We start from the raw sequence: 22,163 nt of genomic DNA on the forward strand, positions 1-22,163 counted from the left end.
ATATATATATATATATATATATATATATATATATATATATATATATATATATATATATATATATATATATATATATATATATATATATATATATATATATATATATATATATATATATATATATATATATATATATTTTATTATTATTATTATTATTATTATTATTATTATTATTATATATATATATATATATATATATATATATATATATATATATATATATATATATATATATATATATATATATATATATATATATATATATATATATATATATATATATATATATATATATATATATATATATATATATATATATATATATATATATATATATATATATATATATATATATATATATATATATATATATATATATATATATATACATATATATATATATATGTATATATATATATATATATATATATATATATATATATATATATATATATATATATATATATATATATATATATATATATATTATATATATATATATATATATATATATATATATATATATATATATATATATATATATATATATATATATATATATATATATATATATATATGTATATATATATATATATATATATATATATATATATATATATATATATATATATATATATATATATATTATATATATATATATATATATATATATATATATATATATATATATATATATATTCTTAGTTTTTAATAGTTCAGTATCGGCTTATTCAGTTTCAGCGAAGCAGCTAAGTGGAAAACAGCGACTTTCCGAAGGTATTGTCACTTTTGTTCGTTCGACTCTAAGATCTAGTGTATTTAAAGTCAATGATAATTTTCTGGCGATTCGTGTTGAGGGCTGTGTTTTTATTAATATATATTTGCCTGCAAATTACCATGATGAGCGTTCGGAGCGTGCTTTTACTTATTTTAGTGATAAACTCGGCCAGTGTATTAACCGTATTAGATCCTTTAGCCTTCAATGCATATTAGTTGGTGACTTCAATTGCGACTTGAATGAACCGCTCTTATCTAGGATTTTACGTTCTACGTTGTTGCTTAGTATTTTTTGAGACCAGTTTGACCTCAAGTGCAAAGATTTAAATTTTACACATGTACACACCTCAATGTCCACATCAGATCTCGATCACGTCGTTGAGTCTGCAAATCTCAGGATTTCGCCTGTCAAGGTTGTGCTTGATTTTTCAGCTGTCTGATCACTTACCAATACAGTTATCAGCCAATATTCCTTGCCACAGTTCAGATACACAAACGTAAACAACTTCGAAAACACCTCCTAGGTCTCGCCGTGATTGTCGTTAAATTAACCCTGTTCTATTTCAAGAAGAAGCCAACCGAGTCCTTAGTAAGATCCGTGTCCCTTTCCATCTACTCTCTGGATCAACTGCTCTTTCAAGGGCAGATTTCCCTTCACTGTGCTGAAAAAGCTGCCGTCCTTCTAAGTAGACTCCGTCATCACACCCTTCCTGGCTGGTCTGAAAATCCAGAGTTAGTGGATACCCATTCTATGTCTAAATTTTGGTTTCAACTTTGGGTTTCATGTGGACGACCCCGTTCGGGGGTAGTCAATTCAATCCGCCTGCTCACAGAAAGAAAATTCGCAAAGGAGCTAAAAGCTCACAGAAAAAAGATGATTGATATCGAATCTACACGGGCCAAAATTAATCCTTCTCTCCTTTGGCGTTTTCTGTCCTCTAAAAGCGATGAGTCTTTATCCGCATCTGCTATCCCTGATTCTGAATGGTACGCATATTATGGGTCAGAATTTTTGCCTCCTGACCCAGCCCTCAACGAAAGATACGAAGCTGAGTTGGACGACTTCTTAGATAGTTGTCCTCGGAGTGATTATCTTGTAACGGAGGGAGCTGTATGCAAGGCCATCTCTCACCTAAAACCTAAACAATTTTTTGGGATTGACGGGATCAGTGCATTCCATCTAAAAAGTGGAGGGCCCGCTAGTCATGTAACCCTCCTGATGCAGAATATCCTCATTCAGGGTACTGTCCCAACCACTTTCTCAATTGGAGATCTTACGCTAGTTCCTAGAAAAGCAAGTGCTACCATGCAATGCTCCTCTTTCAGTCCAATCACGGTTTCTACCTCTCTCTGCAAGTTATTTGAACTTTTATTCGTAGATGAGTTTGAAAAACTGTGTTGCAGTCCACCAAGACAATACGGTTTCCAACGCGGCATTGGCTGTGCGGAAGCACTCCATGTCGTTGCATATGCACTCCTGGATGCACAAAAATCAGGAGAAATTCTAGTGATCGGGGGCTTAGACCTGCAGAGAGTGTTTGATTCATTGATTCATGCGCTTAAGTTGCTAAACTCAGCTAAAAGAGGAGTGACCTCAAATATCATCCGGGCTTTCCGTGATCTTTATTCTCGCCTTCGCGTGCAACTCAAGCTCCCTCCCGATAAAGGCCTTCCACCAGCCCCACGGTCAACTTTGATACCGGTCCGTAAAGGTGCCCGTCAAGGAGCAGTTTTATCCCCTAATTTCTTCAAAAACTACATTATTGAATCTCAAGACAGCTGTCCTTCATCATGCATTCTCAGTTCCATTGACATCTCCCTAGTATGCTATTCTGAAGACACGCTGAATCTCAGCCGGACGCTTAACCGCCTTTCAGAAATATTTTCATGTCTGGAGTCCAACTACGAGAAAGTCGGTCTGAGATTTAACTCCCAAAAGTCGGAAGTCTTACTTTATAATTGGAAGAATAACCCTCCTACTAATATCACACTAGGAGATTGCTCAGTAAAACCAGTTGATAAAATAGTATATCTGGGGCTGCCAATAGGTTCCTCATTACAGCATACCCGCTCCCTCCTTATCTCATATCTTGAACGGTGAATATCCAGCTCCTATGCTTTGATCGTTAAACCTACTCTGAGATTTAACCGTCCACTACTGGCAAGTATTTACAGTGCTACCACTCTGCCACAAATATTATATGCGACCCCTTTCTGGAATTTATTGGCAAACCGTGAAAAGTCTAAAATCCGCTCTTTATTTTTCCGTTTTGCAAAGTACCTACTAAAATTGCCACCTTGGACAAAAAATAGTTTTCTGAATCGGCGCTACAACCTAGCGGACCCAAATCTAGCTGTTGAGACACTTATTAGCCGGCAAAAAACAAAACCAGCAATTCTAAAGCACGAGTGGGCAAGTTTGCTTGTTTAATTTTCCCTCTTGTTTCCTTTTTTTTTCTCCTTTCAAAAGTTGTTGTCTTTGTTGCTATTTTCGAAAAAGTTGTTGTTTCTGTTGTAATCTTTGAGTATGTTATCTTTCAGTTTCCACTTTTTGTACTATTTTGTATACTATTTAAGAAGTTGTTGCTTTTGTTGTTATTATTATTTTTTTGTTTAGTATATTATCGTTTTGTTTCCTCTTTTCGTATTTTTGTATGCTCTGTCATTGTACATTTATTGTATACAACGGGTTTTCAATATATATATATATATATTATATATATATATATATATATATATATATATATATATATATATATATATATATTGACACCTGACACCTGAGTACAGAGACAAACAAAGCCAGATACACAAATGACAAAACTTATTATTTACGAGTTTTGTTCATTCAAAATGATACAAAATTCAGGAAAATTTCAAACGGCGAGGATTATGGCAAATATATATATATATATATATATATATATATATATATATATATATATATATATATATATATATATATATATATATATATATATATATATTGAAATTCTACCTGCACATAGTGTGATTTGATTTAGTTCCACTTCTTTGGCCATATTTTGTGAAATGTTCTCTGGAATATTAGCAGTACAGAAGTAACCCTAATAGCAGTAGTAATATGCATATATAGCTTTCTCTTCAGTTGAACACCACCCTTATCATGCACCCTTTTCATACGATATATATTTCCAATATGTGCTAATATATTTCCAATATGTGCTAATGGGCTAATCACATATCTTGTAGCCATTGCCCCAAGGACTAGGCGTGTGTGTGTGTGTGTGTCTGTGAGGGGAGGGGGATGGTTGTCATCCCCAGAGTCATAGATATCGGAGAATTTAACATATCGGATTAGATATTTAAGATATCGGCGAGTTCTCATTCAAGTCTCAGGAGAATATTAGCTTTGGAGAATGAGGTCTCTTTTTATCTAGAACTATGTCGCCTTTTTTGCTTATAGAGAATTATGGAATAGATAGAAAGCTTGTTTATATAAAGGGATTTTGAAAAAAAAATGTGAAGTACCTTTTGCTAAGCAGACTTGGAGAGTACCTTTGAAATATTGACCCACAAAAAGTAATTTGTCTTACAGTTAACAATCATCAGAGAAAACGCTTGGACTGCTATTGAGTTCTATTAGGAATGTTTGAAATGCTATTAATCAGCCATGATATAAAACTCCCCTAACTATGACAAAGACTTTACCGAAAAATGGACTGTAAAAGTTGTGTTTAATTTTCTATATTGGTGAAATAACAAATCACAAAACCATTTATATCTAAAAGACAAAACAAAAGAGAAAAGCAAGGACAAATGGCCAATTAAATTTATAATGAAAAATACCTTGTGTGGAGTTACGCAGTTTTTTTAGTACCTAATGAAAGATAAAAAAAAAAAATAATAAAAAACTGTTTTTGAAGGCAGACATTTCCTTTGAAAGTGCAATTGTCTTTAAGAATCAACAAATCATTGACATTTGAATTTTCAAAACCAAAGAGCGTCGTCAAGTATAACTCATTACAAGTACTGATTTATCTCCAAGGGTTGAAGCGTCAACACTGACCGAAATTTGACATTGCCCGTGAAATTGATAATTGGAAATCAACAGTAGAAAAATCTTAAAAGCATCGTTGATATCGAATTCCCATATGCTCAGGAATTGAAATTTATTCATAGAGCTAAATGGAAATAAGAAATTAAAATCTGCCAATAATCGATATGTGCAGGGGGTGGGGATAGTTCCCCGTTTTATGTGAAGCTTGGTCATGAATAGCTTGTTGAATTAACTGAAACAGCGATCCGGGTATAGCTGGTCAGATGTGGATGATCTAGTATCCCACTTGAGTGGAAAACATCAAAGGACTCTGCTTTAATTAGAACAGCATGCGTTGGATAATATCCAAATATGGTCATAGAAACACAAACTAAGTTAAGCACTTGAAGAGTTAAGAAGTAGCTTTCTCCTAAAAGAGGAAGTGGTTAGCTGCCTCTACAATAAAAATATACCATCATTTGTTATCCCTGAAGAAACTTGAGAAATGCCTAGGGATGATGCTTCGAGGCTAAATTCATCATTTCCCCTCCACCCTCCCCATTTAGAAGAGGACCATAGTTTTTGGACTGTGAACACAACAAAACTTGAAGGCCTGAGTCTTAATCCAGGAACTGGGGATCCCCCCCCCATAATAATAATATCAAAAGTAATTATGGTTGACGTGTATGATTAGATCTTATATGGAGCTAAAAGATAAACAATGTTTTCTTTTTGAGGACCTTGATAAATTAATAGTAATTCAATTCCGAACTTATCTAGCTAATTTTGTCTCTTTTCGGGATTCTGATTTCATATGCTAACCTCTCGTAAAATCTCAGGAAAAATACTAGCTTCAGGAAAAGAACCCTTTGTAAAACTATAATTCTCTTGTTTCTTTTTTTATGAAGAGAAGTATAGGATAGCTAATAAGGTTATTTATATAAAAGTATTCTGAAAAAGGACTCATGATATCTTCCCTAGTCAGATTTCGAGAATGGTCTTCAGAAATGCGTTTCCGAGCAGTAGTTTTTCTTACAGTTAATACTTATCAGATTGACCATTAATGCTCTTACGGAGTTTTATTAAAAATGTTTGGCATGCTATTCATTATTTGAGACATAAAAAGTTGTCGAATTTGATAAGGAATGGGGAATATCATAGTTTGAGGTTCTATAATTTCATACCTAACCAATATCTTTGATGATAATTTTACTACTACGGTATTCATCACAAAAAAGAAAAAAAATACTGTCACTACCACAATGACTTAAATGGACTTCTACTACAAAAGAATTGTCCTTAATTTGACTGGGACTCTTGACCTCCTGCATATGGTCACTAGTTTGGGCTTGGGCATGATGAGTGGGTGTGTTTAGGTATGTGCGGCAACGTACCTAAACCAGTTGACTAAGATTCATAAAAAATACGAGCTTTTTTTTAAGCGTCAAACCTCACAGGCTCACAGCTTAGCCTGAAATACAAGCTTGGTTTCCAAGAAAAATCTCGATAAGCTTAAGCCTTAGTGCAAAAGACACACTAAAACATTTAATTTTACTTGAAGTTTCTAAACCTACCCCAAAACTACTTGAGCAGCTGATGAAGATCTTCTCTTAAACGAAAGATCATTGACGGTGCAAAGCATAGGGATATTTAATGGAGATGGAATTTCCTTTCATGGGCAATGGAATAAGACCAGAAGAAGAAGACCATTATATTTTATCTTGAAAATTTTAAGAGTTTGTATTAAAACAAAGTGTCGTGATTGAGGTAATAGGTTAGAAAAAACACGATCTTATGGATGACAAGGACTGTAAAAGTTACTCCAAAAATAACCAGAATGTCTAAGCAATTCCGGATTGTATTTAAACAAGTTTGAATTAGAAATGATAAGATTTGTCATGCCATATCTATTTATTGATAGGCTTGGACAAATCATGGGACCAAAAAGACCTGCAAACAAACTGACAGAGGTTTTTAAAAGAAGAATTGTATATTTACCAGTGAATATTCAAGGAAATGGAGATGTGCAACCAGAAAAGTAACTAAATTTGACAGCTTCGTCATGCTTTTAAATGTATAATTGTAAATGTATGTTGAATTAAGCCTCCGCATAATAAAACGGTCTGTCTTGACTAAGGAAAATAGAAAATACGCCTTGGGTTGAAAGAAAATAATAGTATATGTAGAAAAAATAAAACATACACACGAGGCACACTAGAAGAGTTACACTAGAACAGTCTGACTCATCGCCACTAGTACTGGTAAAAGGCATTTGATATATAATGGTTTTCATAATGAGCCCTTAAAGAGCTCTCTATGACATTCTAGTGCTTCACTAGCAGTGGAGAAAAAAGATGACACATCAGTTATATCCATAAAAAAGTGATTTTTCCTGTTATTCAAGCCAGAAAACTGCAAGTTACCTCTATAAGGTTTTCAGCCACGGTGATTCTAATAGTATTCTACGTTTTTTAATTCGAAGTCTAAGTTTTAAGAATTTTAGGCAATTTTTTGAAATTTCAATAAATTAGTTTTCCAAAATATCGTTTAATATAAACCTTTAAACGGCTATATGAAGTTTGATTGTCCTACTAACCGTGGAGAAAAAAGAAGATTGCACATCAGTTATACCGATAAGAAAAAGAGGTTTATACCGTGGTTTAAGCCAGAAAACTTCAAGTTTCCTGTTTAGGGTTTTCGACCACGGTGATTCAAATAGTTTACTATTATTTTCATTCTAATGCCAATTTTTAAGGATTTTAGGTTTCTTTTTCAAATTTTCATAAATTAGTTTTGTATTTTTTTAAACATAAGCCCTTAAACAGCTCTATGATGCTCTACTGCCCGCTAGCAAATGAGAAAAAAAGACACAACAGTGCTACATATAAAATCAAAATTTCCCCCGTTGTTCAAGCCAGAAAACTGTAAGTTTCCTGTATAGGGTTTTGAACCGTGGCGATTCGAAGAGGATACTCTTTGTTTTAATTTAACAAAAAGTTGTAGGGGTTCTAGGTTATTTTCTAAAATTCTCATAAATTGGTCTCATAATACCCCCTAAGAGTTATAGAACCTTAATGAAAATCACTCCCTCATATTCAGCACATCAGAAAACCCTGCTGTAAAGGTTCCAAGCTCTTATCTACAAAAATGTGAAATTTTTCATTTTTGCCAGAAGAAAGATAACGGATGCGTGTTTATTTGTTTTTTTTTCTTTTTCCCAGGGGTGATCGTATCAACCCAGTGGTCCTAGAATATCGTGGGAGGGCTCTTTGGAACAAAAAATAAATGGAGGGCAGCTAGGCCCCCTCCCACGCTCATTTTTTCCCAAAGTCACCCGATCAAAATTTGAGATAGCCATTTTATTCAGCATGGTCGAAAATATGATAAAAATGTCTTTTAGGATGACTTAATCCCCCAAAGTCCCCGGGGAGAGGGCTGAAAGTTATGAACTTTACTCAATGTTAACATATAGCATTGGTTATTGGGAAGTATACAGATGTTTTCAGGGGGATTTTTTCTGGTAGGTGGGGGGCGGGGTGTGTCGGGGGCTATATGGGAGGATCTTTCCATGAAGGAAGTTTTCATGGGGGAAGGGACACTGCTATGTAGGGGGTGCCGGATTTCCCAGCATTATTAAAGAAAATAATCATAAATTAATTAAGAAAAAACAAGTTTTTCAACTGATCAACTGATTGTGATTAAGGGGTCATTTTTAAAGAATTGGAAAAAATTCAAAATTTAGCTTAAAGAGCAGGGTATTGACTAGGGGGCGAACCCTCTAAAATACGTTTTAAAAATTTATGAATATAGAAGTTCGTTACGTAAGTTAATTCGTAAGTTAGGTATATTTATTACTAATAAAAACGTTCGTAAATAAAATTAAAGAAATTTCGAGAAAGCAATTTAACCAAATAAAAGTACAATTAATGTGCAAATTTTGTTATAATTATTCATTTACTGTTAGCCAAAATCAAAAAATTCCTCTAATTCAAAAACGTTCAAAATTAAATTAAAAAAAAATAAGTTTTTTTAACTGAAAGTAAGGAGCGACGTCAGAACTTAAAACGAACAGAAATTATTCCGTATATGAAGGGGGCTGCCCCCTCCATTTACGGAATAATTTCTGTTCGTTTTAAGTTTTAACGTCGTTCCTTACTTTCAGTTAAAAAAACTTGTTTTTTATATTTAATAACGATTAGAAACCAACTGAATTATGTTGTAAAAACACTCCTGAGAATTGCAGTTGACGGGTTGCAGCTGTTGTTGTACAGCCTCTTACTATTGGCTAGGGTGTTGGATACTTACCGTTTGCATAAAGTAAGTACGATTTCTTGTTTTCTTTTCCTAGGATGTGACAGGAAACCAAAATGAAATAACAATGAAATCCTGTATAACAGAAGATTATTCAAAAATGAAGCAGATAATACACATGATCAACCTTCTTTATGATTCAGAGGACATTTTAGAGGTGGTAAGTTAGCTTGAATTTTAAGTACCCATAGAGGACTGGAGCTATAGCAAAGATAAAACTTTTTGCTCTTCTAGAAAGAAGCTTGGCTACATGAATCAAACTTCCAGGGATGGTTTCAAAGCCTCAGTGATGACCTGTTAAGGACTCTTGAAGCATCTGCCAGCGCCCCTTCCTCTTCAAAGAGGAGCAACTTTTGTTAACCTGGAATAATTTTTGTCTTATAAGAGTCAAATCTAAAGTTTACAGTTGAACTGAGGCACAAGGAAAATATTCTTGCCTTGTAGATTTGCTCAATCAGTGTTTACAAACTTTCAAGAATTTATAAATTGTTGCTTCAATTTGGAAAAAAAAAAACAATTTTTTTTTCCAAATGGAAAAAAATGCTTCAATTTTGGATGTTTGGGAAATGGGTTAAATTTTTTGCTGAGCTCGTTAGAATTGTATTAATGAAGACTAGAGCCAAAGAAAAAAAGTTTAAGAGCCCAAAATTAAGGTGATCATTAGTTTTTTAAAACTTAGAATAGTATTTACCTGTCTTTTATACAATTTTATAAGCAATAGAAATATGGATTTAATAGGGACAGAAGTGTTAAAACGCCTTGCCAGGGTGTAATTTAGACCCTGAACTCATATTATACGTTTAATTTAATTTAGTCAACTAATTTTTAAGAATGCAATAAGCCCTTCATCTAGAACTTTACTGAAAACGGTTTAATCCCTTATTCATAAAGTCTCAGAATTTAACAACCAAAAATAGTTTTCTAAAAATAATCAAACCCAACTAAACAGTGGAAATTGATTTTTATGGTACTGAAGTTTATTGTCTGATATGTCATTTTTCGTGTAAAAGGATATCAATTCATTGGCTCAGGTCAAAATAAATATTTAAACATATTAAAAGTGGCAAAACTCACTGTCTTTTTTAAATCGCATCATGTTATATCTGTGAGGAGGCCATGTGTTTCAGTAGGGAGCTATCATGAGTTACGGGGCTACACCACTGCTGCTATCTATAATCGAGTCTAACGCTGATATACATAGTTTATTCAAGGATTATTGATCGAGTCGAATGGGGTCAATGCCCCCTTTTTAAAGTTTGATTTATTTGTTGTTTCTAGGTGTAATGACTCCGGGACGAAGTTTGCACATGCGCATTGAACTAACGGGAAAAATGTATTGATCCACTCGAGGGGAACTGGATTTCTGAGATATTGGTTACATAATCGGCGGTGAATTATTAATCTACGAAAGGGGAATTAAGAAACATTATGGTTTCTTTGATCTTTAGGTCTAAGGGATAAATGGTCTTTAGTGATAGAGATAAATTGATATTCTATCTTTTAAATAAGGCTTCTCTGATCTTTAGTGACAGAGATAAATTCGGGAATTCTATCGAAGCTATAATAGTGTACCAAGAACACCTACGAGATGAAGAGATAAACACGGGAAATAGTTTCATGGGAATTTCAAATGTGACAATGCAGGGATTCCGAAACAAAGGAACACACAGAACTTACTTTTAGGGGAATATTTTGGCGAATCCGTTTGAGACATTTTGGGGATTATTTGGGCGAAACCGTTTGAGACATTTTAGAAGATGATTTGGGCGAAACAGTTTGAGACATTTTAGAAGTTGATTTTAGAAAATGATTTAGGTGATGACTTGGGGTGGAACTCTGTGATTGTTATAATACAAAGTTCCATTTGAACAATGTTTTGAGGTCCCCTACCCCAGCCCAAAGGCCCCCTCCGGGCCCAACAAGCTCCCAGTGCCTCCAAAGGGCCCAGATGCCCCAAAAGGCCCTCCATGCCCCCAAAGTGCTTCTCCGGCACCCCCAAAGGCCTCCCGTTTTTTTATTTTTTTTTATTTTTTTAACATAGTATTTTTTCAACTTTTTTCTACATTTCGTCAAGGCTTACCTTAGTTAGAGTTATAGTTTAGTTTAGTTTTAATTCAGAGTTTTTGTTTAGAGTCTTAGCTTAGAGTTTTAATTAGAGTTATACTTTAGATTAGTTTTAGTTAAGAATTTTAGTTTAGAGGTGTTGTTTAGTTTTAATTAAGAGTTTTAGTTTAGAGTTTTGAGTTTTAGTTAGAGTTATAGTTTAGTTTAGTTTCAGTTTAGAGTCTAGAGTTTTAATATAGAGTATTAGCTTAGAGTTTTAGTTAGAGTTATAGTTTATTTTAATTTTAGTTAAGAGTTTTAGTTTAGACTTTAGAGTTTTAGTTTTAGTTAAGAGTTTTAGTTTAGAATTGTAATTTAGTTTAATTTTTGTTAAGAGTTTTAGTTAGAGTTGTTGTTTAGTTTTAGTTAAGAGTTTTAGTTTAGAGTTTTAGCTTAGTTTAGTTTTAGTTTAGAGTTTAAGTTTGATATTAGCTTAAAATTTTATTTATAGCTATAGTTTAGTTTAGTTGTAGTTCAGAGTCTAGAGTTTCAAGTTAGAATCTCAGCACATAGATTTATAGTTAGAGATATATTTTATTTTAGTATTAGTTAAGTGTTTTTTCATTTGTAGTCTAGTTTTAGCTAAACATTTAGTTTAGAGTTTTAGTCTTGAGTCATAGCTTAGAGTTTTTCATTGCACTTTTAGTTTAAATAAGTTTTAGATAGGGGTTTTAGTTTAGGGTTTCAGTTTGGTATTAGCTTACAGTTTTAGTTAGAGTTATAGTCATTTTAGTTTAGAGTTTAGAGCTTTAGTTTAGAGTCTTAGCTAAGAGTTTTAGTTAGAGTTATAGTGTAGGTTAGTTTTAGTTAAGAGTTTTTGTTTAGAGTTTAGAGTCTTAGCTTAAAGTTTTAGTTAGAGTTTAGAGTTTTAGCCTAGATTCTTAGCTTCTATTTATAATTGAAGTTTATTTTAATTTTAGTTGAGAATTTAGAGTTTTAGTATAGAGTCTAAGCCTAAAGTTTTTGTTAGAGTTTTAATTTAGTTTTAGTTAAGAGTTTTAGCTTAGAGTCTTAGCTTGGAGTTTTAGTTAGAGCTATAGCTTAGTTTAGTTTTAATTCAGAGTTTTAGTTTCGAGTGTTAGCTTAGAGTTTTAGTTGGTTATAGTTTTATAGTTTAGATTAGTTTTAGTTAAGAGTTTAGAGTTTTAGCTTAGAGTCTTAGCTTAAAGCTTTTGTTAGAGTTTTAGTTTAGTTAAGAGTTTTAGTTTAGAGTTTTAGTTTAGAGTCTTAGAGTTTTAGTTGGAGTTTCAGTTAAAGTTGTAGTTTAGTTAAGTTTTAGTTAAGAATTTAGAATTTTAGCCTAGAGTCTTAGCTTGGAGTCTTTGTTGAAGTTTTAGTTTACTTTAGTTTTAGTTAAGAGTTTAGAGTTTTACCTTAGCGTCATAGCTTAGAGTTTTAGTTAGAGTTGAAGTTTAATTTAGTTTTTGTTACGAGTTTAGAGTTTTTAGCTTAGAGTGTTAGCTTAGAGTTTTTGTTCTTGTTCTAGTTTGGTTTAGTTTAGTTATAGTTAAGAGTTTGGAGTTTTACCTTAGAATCTTAGCTTAGAGTTTTAGTTAGAGTTGAAGTTTACTTTAGTTATAGTTTAGAGTTTAGAGTTTTAGCTTAGAGTTTTTGTTAGAATTCTAGATTAGTTTTGTTTTAGTTAATATAAAACAAAAAATCGCGAAGAAAGGAAGAAAACGAGGTCAATTTTAGTTAAGAGTTTAGAGTTTTAGCTTAGAGTCTTACCTTAGAGTTTTTGTTCAAGTTCTAGTTTAGTTTAGATTTAGTTAAGATTTTAGTGTTTTAGCTTAGAGTCTTAGCTTAAAGTTTTAGTTAGAGTTGAAGTTTAGTTTAGTTATAGTTAAGAATTTAGAGTTTTAGCTTAGTGTCATAACTTAGAGTTTTAGTTAAGCATTTACAGTTTTAGCCTAGAGTCTTACCTTAGAGCTTTATTTAGAGTTGAAGTTTAGTTTAGTTATAGTTAAGAGTTTAGAGTTTTTAGCTTAGAGTCTTAGCTTAGAGTTTTTGTTAGAGTTCTAGTTTAGTTTAGTTTTAGTTAAGAGTTTAGAGTTTTACCTTAGAATCTTAGTTTAGAGTTTAGTTAGAGTTCTAGTTTAGTTTAGTTATAGTTAAGAGTTTAGAGTTTTAGCTTAGAGTCATAGCTTAGAGTTTTAGTTAGAGTTGAAGTTTAGTTTAGTTTAGTTTTACTTTATAGTTTTACCTTAGAGTTTTAGCTTAGAGGTTTAGTTATAATTGAACTTTAGTTTAGTTATAGTTAAGAGTTTAGAGTTTTAGCCTAGAGTCTTAGCTTAGAGTTTTAGTTAGAGTTCTAGTTTAGTTTAGTTATAGTTAAGAGTTTAGAGTTTTTAGCTTAGAGTCTTAGCTTAGAGTTTTTATTAGAGTTCTAGTTTAGTTTAGTTAGAGTTTAGAGTTTTAGCTTAGAGTCTTAGTTTAGAGTTTTAGTTAGAATTGAGGATTAGTTTAGATATAGTTAAGAGTTGAGAGTTTTAGCCTAGAGTCTTCACTTAGAGTTTTTGTTAGAGTTCTAGTTTAGTTTAGTTTTAGTTAAGAGTTTAGTTTTACCTTAGAGTCTTAGTTTAGAGTTTAGTTAGAGCTCTAGATTAGTTTAGTTATAGTTAAGAGTCTAGAGTTTTAGCCTAGAGTCATAGCTTGCAGTTTTCGTTAGAGTTGGTTTAGTTTATTTTTAATTTATAATTTTAGCTAAGAGTTTTAGCTTAGAGTTTTAGTTAGAGTTTAAGTTTAGTTTAGTTATAGTTAAGAGTTTAGAGTTTTAGCCTAGAGTCTTAGCTTAGAGTTTAAGTCAGAGTTCTAGTTTAGTTTAGTTATAGTTAAGAGTTTAGAGCTTTTAGCTTAGAGTCTTAGCTTAGACTTTATGTTAGAGTTCTAGTTTAGTTTAGTTTTAGTTAAGAGTTTAGAGTTTTAGCTTAGAGTCTTAGCTTAGAGTTTTAGTTAAAGTTGAAGTTTAGTTTAGTTATAAATAAGAGTTTAGAGTCTTAGCTTAAAGTCTTAGCTTAGAATTTTTGTTAGAGTTGAGGATTAGTTTAGTTATAGTTAAGAGTTGAGAGTTTTAGCCTTGAGTCTTAACTTAGAGTTTTAGTTAGAGCTTTAGTTTAGTTTAGTTTTAGTCAAGAGTTTAGAGTTTTAACCTTGAGTCTTAGCTTAGAGTTTTAGATAGAGTTGAAGTTTAGTTTAGTTATAGTTAAGAGTTTAGATTTTTAGCGTAGAGTCATAGCTTAAAATTTTTTTAGAGTTTTAGTTTATTTTAGTTTTAGTTTAGAGTTTTACCTTAGAGTCTTAGCTTACAGTTTTAGTTAGAGTAGAAGTTTTGTTTAGTTTTAGTTAAGGGTTTAGAGTTTTAGCTTTGAGTCTTAGTTTAGAGTTTTAGCTAGAGTTCTAGTTTAGTTTAGCTATAGTTAAAAGTTTAGAGTTTTAGCTTTGAGTCTTAGCTTAGAGTTTTAGTTATTGTTGAAGTTTAGTTTAGTTATAGTTAAGAGTTTAGAGTTTTAGCTTAGAGTCTTAGCTTATAGTTTTAGTTATAGTTCTAGTTTAGTATATTTTTAGTTAAGTATTCAGAGTTTTATCTTGGAGTCTTAGATTAGAGTTTTAGTTGGAGTTCTAGTTTAGTCTAGTTTTAGTTAAGAGTTTAGAGTTTTACCTTAGAGTCTTAATTTAGAGTTTTAGTTAGGATTGGAGTTTAGTTTAGTTATTTCTAAGAGTTTAGAGTTTTACCTTAGAGTCTTAGCTTAGAGTTTTTGTTTGAGTTCTAATTTAGTTTCGTTAAGAGTTTAGAAATTTATCTTGGAGTCTTAGCTTAGAGTTTTAGTTAGAGTTTTAGTTTAGCTTAGTTTTCGTTAAGAGTTTTACCTTACAGTCTTAGCATAGAATATTAGTTAGGGTTGAAGTTTTGTTTAGTTATAGTTCAGAGTTTAGAGTTTTACCTTAGAGTCTTAGCTTAGAGTTATTAGTTAGAGTTCTAGTTTAGTTTAGTTTTAGTTAAAAGTTTAGAGTTTTATCTTGGAGTCTTAGCTTAGAGTTTTAGCTAGAGTTCTAGTTTAGTTTAGTTTTAGTTAAGAGTTTAGAGTTTTATCTTGGAGTATTAGCTTAGAGTTTTTGTTGAAGTTCTAATTTAGTTAAGTTTTAGTTATGAGCTTAGAGTTTTAGCTTAGAGTCATACATTAGAATTTTAGTTAGAGTTCAATTTTAGTTTAATTTCAGTCAAGAGTTTAGAGTTTTAGCTTAGAGTCTTAGCTTAGAGCTTTAGTTAGAGTTCAAGTTAGATCAGTTTTAGTTAAGAGTTTTACCTTAAAGTCTTAATTTAGAGTTTTAGTTAGGGTTGGAGTTTAGTTTAGTTATAGTTAAGAGTTTAGATTTTTAGCTTAGAGTCATAGCTTAAAATTTTTTTTAGAGTTTTAGTTTATTTTAGTTTTAGTTTAGAGTTTTACCTTAGAGTCTTGGCTTACAGTTTTAGTTAGAGTGGAAGTTTTGTTTAGTTTTAGTTAAGGGTTTAGAGTTTTAGCTTTGAGTCTTAGCTTAGAGTTTTAGCTAGAGTTCTAGTTTAGTTTAGCTATAGTTAAAAGTTTAGAGTTTTAGCTTAGAGTCTTAGCTTAGAGTTTTAGTTATTGTTGAAGTTTATTTTAGTTATAGTTAAGAGTTTAGAGTTTTAGCTTAGAGTCTTAGCTTATAGTTTTAGTTATAGTTCTAGTTTAGTATATTTTTTGTTAAGTATTCAGAGTTTTATCTTGGAGTCTTGGATTAGAGTTTTAGTTGGAGTTCTAGTTTAGTCTAATTTTAGTTAAGAGTTTAGAGTTTTACCTAAGAGTCTTTATTTAGAGTTTTAGTTAGGGTTGGTGTTTAGTTTAGTTATTTCTAAGAGTTTAGAGTTTTACCTTAGAGTCTTAGCTTAGAGTTTTGTTTGAGTTCTTATTTAGTTTCGTTAAGAGTTTAGAAGTTTATCTTGGAGTCTTAGCTTAGAGTTTTAGTTAGAGGTTTAGTTTAGCTTAGTTTCCGTTAAGAGTTTTACCTTACAGTCTTAGCATAGAATATTAGTTAGGGTAGAAGTTTAGTTTAGTTATAGTTCAGAGTTTAGATTTTTACCTGAGAGTCTTAGCTTAGAGTTTTAGTTAAAGTTGTAGCTTAGTTTAGTTTTAGTTAAAAGTTTAGAGTTTTATCTTAGAGTCTTATCTCAGAGTTTTAGTTAGAGTTCTAGTTTAGTTTAGTTTTAGTTAAGAGTTTAGAGTTTTACCTTGGAGTATTAGCTTAGAGTTTTTGTTGAAGTTCTAATTTAGTTAAGTTTTAGTTATGAGCTTAGAGTTTTAGCTTAGAGTCATACATTAGAATTTTAGTTAGAGTTCAATTTTAGTTTAATTTCAGTCAAGAGTTTAGAGTTTTAGCTTAGAGTCTTAGCTTAGAGCTTTAGTTAGAGTTCAAGTTAGTTCAGTTTTAGTTAAGAGTTTTACCTTAAAGTTTTAATTTAGAGTTTTAGTTAGGGCTGGAGTTTAGTTTAGTTATAGTTAAGAGTTTAGAGTTTTACCTTAGAGTCTTAGCTTAGAGTTTTTGTTAGAGTTCTAGTTTAGTTTAGTTAAGAGTTCAGAGTTTTATCTTGGAGTCTAATCTTAGACTTTTTGTTGAAGCTCTAGTTTAGTTAAGTTTTAGTTAAGAGTTTAGAAATTTAACTTAGAGTCTTAGCTTAGAGTTTTAGTTAGAGTTGAAGTTTAAATTCGTAATAGTTAAGAGTTTAGAGTTTTATCTTAGAGTCTTAGCTTAGAGTTTTAGTTAGATTTCTAGTTTAGTTTAGTTTTAGTTAAGAGTTTAGAGTTTTACCTTAGAGTCTTAGCTTTGAGTTTTAGTTAGAGTTGATGTTTAGTTATAGTTACGAGTTTAGAATTTTAGCTTGCAGTCTTAGCTTAGAGTTTAGTTAGAGTTCTAGTTTAGTTTAGTTTTAGTTAAGAGTTTAGAGTTTTACCTTGGAGTCTTAGCTTAGAGTTTTAGTTAGAGTTCTAGTTTAGTTTAGTTTTAGCTTAGAGTTTTTAGTTTTAGCTTAGAGTCTTAGCTTAGAGTTTTTGTTAGAGTTCGAGTTTCGTTTAGTTTTAGTTAAGAGTTTAGAGTTTTTGCTTAGATTCATATCTTAGAGTTTTGGTTAGAGCTCAAGTTTAGTTTAGTTTTAGTTAAGAGTTTCGAGTTTTAGCTTAGAGTCGTAGCTTATAGCTTTAGTTAGAGTTCAAGTTAGTTTAGTTTTAATTAAAAGTTTTAACTTAGAGTTTTAGCCTAGATTCCTAGCTTAGAGTTTTAGTTAGAGTTGAATTTTAGTTTGGTTATAGTTAAGAGTTTAGAGTTTAAGCTTAGAGTCATAGCTTAGAATCTTAGTTCGAGTTTTAGTTTAGTTTAGTTTTAGTTAAGAGTTTTAGCTTAGAGTTTTAGCTAGAGTCCTAGCTTAGAGTTTTAGTTAGAGTTGAATTTTAGTTTAATTTTAGTTAAGAGTTTATAGTTTTAGCTTAGAGTCTTAGCTTAGAGCTTTAGTTAGAGTTACAGTTTACTTTTAGTTAAGAGTCTTAGCATAGAATTTTAGCCTACAGTCTTAGCTTAGTGTTTTAGTTAGAGTTCTAGTTTAGTTTAGTTATAGTTAAGAGTTTAGAATTTTTAGCTTAGAGTCTTAGTTAGAGTTTTTGTTAGAGTTCTAGTTTAGTTTAGTTTTAGTTAAGGGTTTAGAGTTTTAGCTCAGAGTCTTAGCATAGAATTTTAGTTAAAGTTGTAGTTTAGTTTAGTTATAGTTAAGAGTTTAGAGCTTTAGCCTAGAGTCTTAGCTTAGGGTTTTAGTTATAGTTCCAGTTTATTTTAGTTATAGGTAAGAGTTTAGAGTTTTAGCCTAGAGTCTTAGCTTAGATTTTTTTTTATTTTTCTAGTTTATTTTAGTTTATTTTTAGTTTATATTTTATTGTTTTAGCTTATAATATTAGATTATAGATTTAGTTATAGTTAAAGTTCAGTTTAGTTTTAGTTAATAGTTTGTAGTTTTATAATATAGTCTTAGCTTAGAGTTTTTGTTAGAGTTCTAAAATAGTTTAGTTTTGGTTAAGAGTTTAGAGTTTTAACCTTGAGTCTTAGCCTAGTGTTTTAGTTAGAGTTGAAGTTTAGTTTAGTTATAGTTAAGAGTTTAGAGTTTTAGCTTAGAATCATAGCTTACAGTTTTTGTTATTGTTCTAGTTTATTTTAGTTTTAGTTTAGAATTTTAACTTAGAGTCTTAGCTTACAGTTTTAGTTAGAGTTGAAGTTTTGTTTAGTTTTAGTTAAGGGTTTAGAATTTTAGCATGTAGTCTTAGCTTAGAGTTTTAGTTCAAGTTCTAGTTTAGTTTAGTTTCAGTTAAGAGTTTAAAGTTTTACCTTAGAGTCATAGCTTAGAGAGTATTTTTTAGTTAAGAGTTTAGAGTTTTATCTTGGAGTCTTAGCTTAGAGTTTTAGTTAAAGTTCTAGTTTAGTTTAGTTTTAGTTAAGAGTTAAAAGTTTCACCTTAGAGTCTTTATTTAGAGTTTTAGTTAGGGTTGGAGTTTAGTTTAGTTATAGTTAAGAGTTTAGAATTTTAACTTAGGGTCTTAGCTTAGAGTTTTGTTAGAGTTCTAGTTTTGTTTAGTTAGGAGTTTAGGGTTTTATCTTGGAGTCTTAGCTTAGCGTTTTTGCTGAATTTCTAGTTTAGTTTAGTTTTAGTTAAGAGTTTTACCTCAGAGTCTTAGCTTAGAGTTTTAGTTAGAGTTCTAGTTTAGTTTAGTTTTAGTTAAGAGTTTAGAGTTTTATCTTGGAGTCTTAGCTTACTGTTTTAGTTAGAGTTTTAGTTTAGTTTAGTTTTAGTTAAGAGTTTAGAGTTTTATCTTTGAGTCTTAGCTTTGAGTTTTTGTTAGAGTTCTAGTTTAGTTTAGTTAAGAGTTCAGAGTTTTATCTTGGAGTCTAATCTTAGAGTTTTTGTTGAAGTTCTAGTTTAGTTAAGTTTTAGTTAAGAGTTTAGAAATTTAACTTAGAGTCTTAGCTTAGAGTTGAAGTTAGAGTTGAAGTTTAAATTCGTAATAGTTAAGAGTTTAGAGTTTTATCTTAGAGTGTTAGCTTAGAGTTTTAGTTACATTTCTAGTTTAGTTTAGTTTTAGTTAAGAGTTTAGAGTTTTACCTTAGAGTCTTAGCTTAGAGTTTTAGTTAGGGTTGAAGTTTTTTAGTTATAAATACGAGTTTCGAGTTTTACCCTAGAGTCTTAGCTTAGAGTTTCAGTTAGAGTTGATGTTTAGTTATAGTTACGAGTTTAGAATTTTAGCTTGGAGTCTTAGCTTAGAGTTTTAGTTAGAGTTCTAGTTTAGTTTTAGTTAAGAGTTTAGAGTTTTACCTTGGAGTCTTAGCTTAGAGTTTTAGTTTTAGTTTAGTTATAGCTAAGAGTTTAGAGTTTTAGCTTAGAGTCTTAGCTTAGAGTTTTTGTTAGAGTTCTAGTTTAGTTTAGTTTTACTTAAGAGTTTAGAGTTTTAGCTTAGAGTCATATCTTAAAGTTTTAGTTAGAGCTCAAGTATAGTTTAGTTTTAGTTAAGAGTTTGGAGTATTAGCTTAGAGTCTTAGCTTATAGCTTTAGTTAGAGTTCAAGTTAGTTTATCTTAGTTAAGAGTTTTAACTTAGAGTTTTAGCCTAAATTCCTAGCTTAGAGTTTTAGTTAAAGTTGAATTTTAGTTTGGCTATAGTTAAGGGTTTTGAGTTTAAGCTTAGAGTCATAGCTTAGAATCTTAGTTCGAGTTTTAGTTTAGTTTAGTTTTAGTTAAAAGTCCTAGCTTAAAGTTATAGTTAGAGTTGAATTTTAGTTTAATTTTAGTTAAGAGTTTGTAGTTTTAGCTTAGAGGCTTAGCTTAGAGCTTTAGTTAGAGTTACAGTTTACTTTTAGTTAAGAGTCTTAGCATAGAGTTTTAGCCTAGATTCTTAGCTTAGTGTTTTAGTTAGAGTTCTAGTTTAGTTTAGTTATAGTTAAGAGTTTAAAATTTTTAGCTTAGAGTCTTAGTTAGAGTTTTTGTTAGAGTTTTAGTTTAGTTTAGTTTTGGTTAAGAGTTTAGAGTTTTAGCTTAGAGTCTTAGCTTAGAATTTTAGTTAAAGTTGTAGTTTAGTTTAGTTATAGTTAAGAGTTTAGAGCTTTAGCCGAGAGTCTTAGCTTAGAGTTTTAGTTAGTCTTCTAGTTTATTTTAGTTATAGTTAAGAGTTTAGAGTTTTTAGCTTAGAGTCTTAGCTTAGAGTTTTTGTTAGAGTTCTAGTTTAGTTTAGTTCTAGTTAAGAGTTTAGAGTTTTAGCCTAGAGTCTTAGCTTAGAGTTTTAGTTAGAGTTGAAGTTTAGTTTAGTTATAGTTAAGAGTTTAAAGTTTTAGCCTAGAGTCTTGGCTTAGAGTTTTAGTTAGAGTTCTGGTTAGTTTAGTTTTGGTTAAGAGTTTAGAGTTTTAACCTTGAGTCTTAGCCTAGTTTTTCAGTTAGAGTTGAAGTTTAGTTTAGTTATAGTTAAGAGTTTAGAGTTTTAGCTTAGAGTCATAGCTTACAGTTTTTGTTATTGTTCTAGTTTGTTTTAGTTTAGAGTTTTAACTTAGAGTCTTAGCTTACAGTTTTAGTTAGAGTTGAAGTTTTGTTTAGTTTTAGTTAAAGGTTTAGAATTTTAGCATGGAGTCTTAGCTTAGAGTTTTGGTTCGAGTTCTAGTTTAGTTTAGTTTCAGTTAAGAGTTTAAAGTTTTACTTTAGAGTCATAGCTTTGAGTTTTAGTTTGAGTTCTAGTATAGTATATTTTTAGTTAAGAGTTTAGAGTTTTATCTTGGAGTCTTAGCTTAGAGTTTTAGTTAGAGTTGAAGTTTTTTAGTTATAGATACGAGTTTCGAGTTTTACCCTAGAGTCTTAGCTTAGAGTTTCAGTTAGAGTTGACGTTTAGTTATAGTCACGAGTTTGGAGTTTTAGCTTGCAGTCTTAGCTTAGAGTTTAGTTAGAGTTCTAGTTTAGTTTAGTTTTAGTTAAGAGTTTAGAGTTTTACCTTGGAGTCTTAGCTTAGAGTTTTAGTTATAGTTCTAGTTTAGTTTAGTTATAGCTAAGAGTTTAGAGTTTTAGCTTAGAGTCTTAGCTTAGAGTTTTTGTTAGAGTTCTAGTTTAGTTTATTTTTACTTAAGAGTTTAGAGTTTTAGCTTAGAGTCATATCTTAGAGTTTTAGTTAGAGCTCAAGTTTAGTTTAGTTTTAGTTAAGAGTTTGGAGTTGTAGCTTAGAGTCTTAGCTTATAGCTTTAGTTAGAGTTCAAGTTAGTTTATTTTAGTTAAGAGTTTTAACTTAGAGTCTTAGCCTAAATTCCTAGCTTAGAGTTTTAGTTAGAGTTGAATTTTAGTTTGGTTATAGTTAAGGGTTTAGAGTTTAAGCTTAGAGTCATAGCTTAGAATCATATTTCGAACTTTAGTTTAGTTTAGTTTTAGTTAAGAGTCCTAGCTTAAAGTTTTAGTTAGAGTTGAATTTTAGTTTAATTTTAGTTATGAGTTTGTAGTTTTAGCATAGAGTCTTAGCTTAGAGCTTTAGTTAGAGTTACAGTTTACTTTTAGTTAAGAGTCTTAGCATAGAGTTTTAGCCTAGAATCTTAGTTTAGTGTTTTAGTTAGAGTTCTAGTTTAGTTTAGTTATAGTTAAGAGTTTAAAATTTTTAGCTTAGAGTCTTAGTTAGAGTTTTTGCTAGAGTTCTAGTTTAGTTTAGTTTTAGTGAACCCTAACTAAAACTCTAAGCTAAAACTCTATTGTAAAACTCTAAACTCTTAACTAAACTAAACTAGAACTCTAACTAAAACTCTAAGCTAAGACTCTAGGGTAAAACTCTAAACTCTTAATTATACCTAAACTAAACTTCAACTCTAACTAAAACTCTAAGCTAACACTCTGAGCTAAAAAAAGTAAAACTAAACTAAAATAAATTTCAACTCTAGCTAAAACACTAA

The 22,163-nt window shown here is 30.7% G+C and overlaps 2 protein-coding genes across 2 annotated transcripts in view; one reads left to right on the forward strand and one right to left on the reverse strand.

The window, feature by feature from the left end:
• LOC148944658 (uncharacterized) overlaps positions 1-22,163 on the reverse strand; it is a 324,369-nt gene that overhangs the window by 58,650 nt on the left and 243,556 nt on the right. The gene's annotated exons all lie outside the window — the stretch shown is intronic.
• Positions 1-22,163, forward strand: part of LOC148944659 (uncharacterized) — a 63,869-nt gene that overhangs the window by 16,791 nt on the left and 24,915 nt on the right. Inside the window, exon 5 of the mRNA XM_089100568.1 lies at positions 9,144-9,266. Coding sequence (XP_088956694.1) covers positions 9,144-9,266 — 123 coding nt within the window. The remainder of the gene's footprint in view (positions 1-9,143; positions 9,267-22,163) is intronic.

The sequence above is a fragment of the Artemia sp. Qi Xiang Cuo genome, chromosome 14 (assembly GCF_049724085.1).
Source record: "Artemia sp. Qi Xiang Cuo chromosome 14, ASM4972408v1, whole genome shotgun sequence".
NCBI classification, from domain to species: Eukaryota; Metazoa; Arthropoda; class Branchiopoda; order Anostraca; family Artemiidae; genus Artemia; species Artemia sp. Qi Xiang Cuo.